Source organism: Hibiscus syriacus, unplaced genomic scaffold (genome assembly GCF_006381635.1).
Source record: "Hibiscus syriacus cultivar Baekdansim isolate YM2019G1 unplaced genomic scaffold, ASM638163v2 tig00111151_pilon, whole genome shotgun sequence".
NCBI lineage: Eukaryota > Viridiplantae > Streptophyta > Magnoliopsida > Malvales > Malvaceae > Hibiscus > Hibiscus syriacus.
In genome coordinates, this window is record NW_024062999.1 from 614,834 (window position 1) to 620,976 (window position 6,143).

Sequence of the window (6,143 nt, forward strand, 5' to 3'; positions counted from 1 at the left end):
TACATATCAGTTAGTCTGACCTCCTAGGAAGGCAAACTTCCCTTCCCCAACACTTCCCTTTCTCCAATAAAAACCTTACCCAATTCCCACCATTAATGCTCTCTTATCTCTCTCTTTCATTGTATTCTTTTTATTCCTTCCTTTTCGTTGACAAATATATTGCTTCTTTGCTTTCCATGGATGACAACACTAGTAGTGCTACTTCAATGCCACCAGGGCTTGGCCATGATCAACATAGCACCCCCAACATCCTTTCCTTGAACTCGATCATCATAATCGTCGTATCAATCATCTCGCTTCTCGTGATTCTCATCGGCTTTCTGATTATCGTAATGCTTCGTCGACTGAAATCGGTACGAAAAAGCAGCTGCTGCAAAGAAAGTAATGGTGACATCCACAATCCAAGTTGCAAGTTCGTTGGTCATACTACCATAGACTTCACCTCTAGTCCAGGTGAGTACCAAGTACCCCTTTTTTTTGGGAACTCATGTAATATGCATAGTTTGAAACGCACGCCATTAACAGATGTGAAATCAAGCAGATGTGAATGCAAATTGTTTATATGGAGGAAGTATGCGTAAACCTGCTATAAGTCGATATAGAGGGGTGCAAGTTTTCACTTACAAGGAGCTCGAATCGGCCACCGATAACTTCAGCGAAGCCAATGTGATCGGGAACGAAGGGTTGAGCGTCGTGTATAAAGGGGTCCTTGTTGATGGTACTGTGGCAGCCGTTAAGAGGCATCACCTTGATCGAAAACAAGGGGAGCGTGCTTTCAGGATGGAAGTGGATCTGCTAAGCCGGTTGAACTCTCCTTATTTAGTGGAGCTATTAGGCTACTGTGCTGACCAGCACCACAGGCTTCTGATATACGAATTCATGCCCAATGGTACCCTGCAACAGCATCTTCATCATCCCGGCAACGAATATCGGCTGTTGGATTGGGGAAGCCGGTTAAGGATAGCCCTTGATTGTGCCAGAGCACTTGAGTTCGTCCATGAGCATGCTACCCCTACTGTTATCCACCGTGACTTTAAATGCACCAATGTGTTACTAGACCAACACCTCCGAGCCAAGGTGTCCGGTTTCGGATTGGCCAAAATGGGGTCGGATAAGATCAACGGTCAGATTCCGACACACATGCCGCGGTCCACAGAATACATAGCTCCAGAGTGAGTGCCTCAAATCATGTCTCATGCACATGCATATCTATCACTGCCATACCAATGAATATGCAACCAAAGGTCCTTATTAGGTGGATGTCATTTTCTTAATTGATAAAGTTGCTAGGTAGAAGAGAAAAACTTCATACCCCCTGGACCATTTGGAGAATGATTTTGCATTAAATGCCCCATCTAGGAACAAATTTCAGAATCTTATGAAATTTGTTATTTTCTATGACTTTGCAGATATTCATCAACAGGAAAACTCACCACAAAATCAGATGTCTACAGCTATGGCGTCGTGCTTTTTCAGCTTTTAACCGGTCGAGTCCCGGTCGACATCAAGCGGCCTCCTGGGGAACATGTCCTGGTTTCATGGGTAAATTCCTTGAGTCCTCTAAGAAATTGTTTCAAATTATGGTTCCAACTTCTGATAATTTGACAGGCACTTCCAAGACTAACAAACAGAGACAAAGTGGAAGAAATGGTTGATCCATCTATACAAGGAGAGTATGCCAAGAAGGATCTAGTTCAGGTGATGTATACTATCAATATATATATCATTGAATTGAACAGTCATAGCTGGTGCTGAGCTTGTGATACATGTTCACTTATTTGTTCCCCAGGTGGCTGCTATTGCTTCGATGTGTGTGCAACCGGAAGCCGATTATCGACCTTTGATGGTCGACGTCGTACAGTCACTGATCCCTTTAGTTAAGAACTTCGATTCGGTTAATTCACCCGGTTTCTCTAGATTTAATCGTCGAAGCACCGGTCCGAAGTCTTTGCAATATGTTTGGAAATTGCAGAGCTAGATAACTCTTTTTCCTGTTCTTCTGGTTGCATGAAAAATAAATAATTAAGAATCAACATTGCCACAATGCCATTGGTGAAGTGATGAGTTCATATCTGGCATGGCATGTAAATGTGACAAGTTGATGTTTTTTCTCCATTTTTGTATGAATATAATAACACGTTTAGCCCTCCACGTTTACACATTATCTCTATTCAGTCCTAATGATAAAAAAAACAACAAATTTAGTCCTCAACATTATGTCTATTTGATTGACTCACAGGGAAGAGACAAACGGTCTGGTTAGTGGAGCGATGGTGATTGCATAAGGGACTGTACCAAAAACACAGTGTCTTGGTTATAATTGACAACAGAAATGTCCATTGAACTAAACACCATCCGTGAGGATAGTGACTAATGAAGTAGATTTTTTTTTAATCTAATCCTAATTATTTCTAGAGGAAAGAAGAAGAGACTCTCGAAGAAGGAAAGAGAATATTTTTAGTAGGTGTATAACCCATGACCTAAGAAAAAGAAGAGAAAAATATGAACAACTTGAATAACCGATCAAATGTTCTTGCTCTGTTGTTTTACCTTTCAAGATTAGTTTTTAACATTCTTATTGCTCCACCATTTTCACATGTAATTCAAACATAATATAAAGAGTAGGGATAGTCATGAGTCGGGTTAGGTTAAGATTTTAGTTCATTCGAACTTGATCCTATAATTAGATATCTCCACTTGCATTTGACCCGATTCGAGCTTAAAAGGGTCTCACCTGACTTGAAATCTGACGTGATTTTTAGGTCAAAATTCACACTCAACTTGATTCGACCCCTCTCTCTCTATCTATATATATATATATGGGTTTAGAATTCACATATACCTAGTTTTAGGATTTTGGATGAAAGAAAATCAAAAGATGTCCTTATTTTTTTTTCCAGTGAATACATTCTCATTTTATAGTGAGTAAAAAGAGATTGTTTTACTGTGAGCTAAAAAATATTTATTTATGAGTTATAAATTTTAATTAAATCTACGTCATTTATTTATTTAAATCTAATGAGTAAAAATTAGTGTAAACTTGTTAATTTTACGTAGTTAAACCGATCTTGCCTTATATATCTAATAAGAATTTAATTGAAAAGAATAAAAAATAAATTCATATTATTATAGTAATATTTTTAAATATAAAGAATAACAATATTATGTCGAATTAGATTGTATCGTTTTTCATCATAGATTCAAATCTAACCTAACTACACCTTAAAAAATTATCTCGACCCAAACTCAAAATTTTAAACTAAAAATTCAATCAAATAAAATTAGATTGAATCATAATCTATTGGTTCAGGAAGAAATATACATCTCAATAGGAACCTTCCCATTTATTAGAGCACCACCCTATAAAATGCAGGGACTCTACTCTCATATTTGTGGTCCAAGATAAGAAGGCCGATGACCTAACAAATTTATGGTCATTGATATACAGTTTGTTCAACTGGCAAACATGGTTTTTCTTGGAGACTTAATAATAAGGTTTAAAGAACACTGCCCGGTCAAGAGGGGCAATACTTTTGAAAGGTTATCAAGAGAGGGTGAATTTTCAAGGTTGTTGCTTGTGGATGACATGGTTTCCCATTCAACAAGTGCAAATATAATGAGCATTAATTTCCCATCTATAAGGTTGTCTGGCATCAGTTATTTCAGTAATCTTCCTCTCATGGCTGAATCCTCTAACGTATCTGCAAACTTTGGTTTCATGGCTTCAAGAATGCTGCTTTTCGGGCTGTTTATGGCATCCCTATACACCACAAGCATGATGCCCGCAGATGCTCAGATAGGTGTTTGTTATGGACAGCTCGGCAACAACTTACCGCCCAAGCGCGACGTTATATCCCTCTTCCAGCAGAGAAACATCGGAAGAATGCGGCTCTACGATCCGGACCGAGCTGCCCTCCAAGCTCTTCGGGGCACCAACGTTGAGCTGATGCTCGGCGTTCCGAATTCCGACCTTCAGAGTGTCGCGGCTAGTCAAGCCAACGCAAACGCCTGGGTCCAGAACAACGTTCGAAACTACGGCAACGTTAGGTTCCGCTACATCGCTGTTGGAAACGAAGTTCCACCTTCGGATCCGGCGGCTCGATCTGTCCTACCTGCTATGCGGAACATTCGCAACGCGATCGTTGCAGCTGGACTCGGTAATCAAATCAGAGTATCTACAGCCATTGACATGAGGGCCATTGGAGAATCTTACCCTCCTTCGAGAGGATCTTTTAGTCCCGACTACCGCCCGTTTCTCGATCCCATCATTCGTTTCCTGGTGAACAATCGAGCCCCATTGCTCGTTAATGTGTACCCGTATTTCAGCTACGACGACAACACCGTTATCGGTCTAGATTACGCTCTCTTCAGATCACAGGGCCCTGTCGTCTCGGATCCTCCACTGCAATACACTAACCTTTTTGATGCCATGTTGGACGCTGTTTACGCTGCCTTGGAGAAGGCCGGCGGTGGTTCCTTGGAAATTGTTGTGTCGGAAAGCGGATGGCCTACTTCCGGAGGTAGGAAAAGGGGAGCAACAAGTATTGATAATGCAAGAACCTACAACCAGAACTTGATCCGACATGTGAAAAGAGGGACTCCAAAGAGGCCTAATAGGCCTATAGAAACTTATATTTTTGCCATGTTGATGAGAACACAAACAGGGGGAAGAAATTGAAAGGCACTGGGGACTCTTTTTCCCAAATAAGCAGCCTAAATACAGCATCAACTTCAACTAAATCATAAAGATGAACCTTTCCCTATAGTAATTTGCCAAGTTAGAGCATGTAACTCCTACAAGATACTAGAAATAATAAAACACTACTTGCATGTGATGATAATTGATAAGTTTAAGAATGATCCCATCGATGAGTTATCGTGATAAGATAAATTATTTTCAAATATCTGGCCATCAACATTTATATCCAACAAAGATCATCAAAGTAAAATAATTAAAAATTAACGATTAATTTGTGCAGTGGGATGAGATGTTAGATTTTTTAAGCAAGGTCAGGAGTTCAGATTCCGACATTTGCTAATGGAAAAAACTGGGTTGAAAAAATCGCCTCAATAACGAGTCTTTACGAAACCCATTTTGGAATAGTTGATCAATAGATCAAATACTTCTATTGTCATTCTTTAGTTTATCGAGCGTTGAGACTTTCAGAGTTTCTAAAAAATCCCCCGAGAATATCTTATAGTGTTCCTTGAAGCTTAACAAATACCATGTCCCCCGAAAAATAAATAATTCCTTGATGTGATTCTTGACAGGCCCATATGATCTGTTAGAATTTTATTATTTGATAGTCAAATCTATTTCGTCTTACGACTAATCTATGAATAATTATTATCACCCTAGACCTGACACCATCACTAATGGTCATAATATAAATCTCTCATACAAATAAGACGGGAGCTCTCTCCCCCCTCTCTTTGGTTTGGGAAGGGTGACCATTCTCAGTACACACTCTCTAAAAGTACTTGTTGCGACTCTCGATTCAAATCAGAAGGGATGAATCACCTATAATTGTCATACTATATATTTTTTTTATCAATAATTAATACGGTGAACGTGGTGTATATTCCAACTAGGGCTGTAAGTGAGACGAGACAGATCGCGAGCTACTCGAGATCGACTCGATTAAGGCTCGATAAATACTCGGATCGAATGGATTTGACTCGAACTCGAGCTCGACTCGAGTTCTTAACGAGCCGAAACGAGCTACTCGATATTCGACTCGAAAAGCTCGTGAGCAGATATAATATATTAAGATTTTACTTTTTTAGAAAATAAATTATTAATAATATTAATATTTATGTATTGATTTTTTTTAAAATACAATAAGATTTTTATGTATTTAAGGTTCATGTTCGAGTTTGAGTTTGAAGCTTCAATCGAGTTAAGTTTAAGAATTTTTTTCTTCATTTCGAGCCTTTTCGAGCTGCTCACAAGCTTCAGTTTAAGAATTCGAGTTCGACTTAAACTCGCGAGTTTTCGAGCCGAGTCGATCTCTATTTCAGAGTTTTCGAGTCGAGTCGAACACAGCAATACTCGAGCTCGACTCGGCTCTTTTACACCCCTAATTCCAACCGAAAAGAATCAAGATGAATCCTAAAAGCAAGATGAGAATCTTACCTCACAT

The 6,143-nt window shown here is 39.3% G+C and overlaps 1 protein-coding gene and 1 pseudogene across 1 annotated transcript; both read left to right on the forward strand.

Annotated features, from left to right (window-relative positions):
* The first annotated feature begins 522 nt into the window (after positions 1-522).
* LOC120154760 (probable serine/threonine-protein kinase PBL7) lies at positions 523-2,000 on the forward strand. The gene is made up of 4 exons (XM_039166418.1): positions 523-1,172; positions 1,410-1,542; positions 1,609-1,698; positions 1,790-2,000. Exons 1-4 carry the CDS (start codon positions 574-576, stop codon positions 1,976-1,978), a joined length of 1,011 nt encoding a protein of 336 aa, XP_039022349.1. The 5' UTR covers positions 523-573; the 3' UTR covers positions 1,979-2,000.
* Positions 2,001-3,676: 1,676 nt separating this feature from the next.
* On the forward strand, positions 3,677-4,811 carry LOC120154759 (annotated as a pseudogene).
* The last annotated feature ends 1,332 nt before the right edge of the window (positions 4,812-6,143 follow it).

Excerpts from the sequence above, each read along its gene's own strand:
- LOC120154760 (XM_039166418.1), top strand. The coding sequence starts at position 574 with ATGCGTAAACCTGCTATAAGTCGATATAGAGGGGTGCAAGTTTTCACT. Across the intron at positions 1,543-1,608 it reads AACATGTCCTGGTTTCATGG|GCACTTCCAAGACTAACAAA; the intron begins GTAAATTCCTTG and ends ATAATTTGACAG. Across the intron at positions 1,699-1,789 it reads CCAAGAAGGATCTAGTTCAG|GTGGCTGCTATTGCTTCGAT; the intron begins GTGATGTATACT and ends TTTGTTCCCCAG.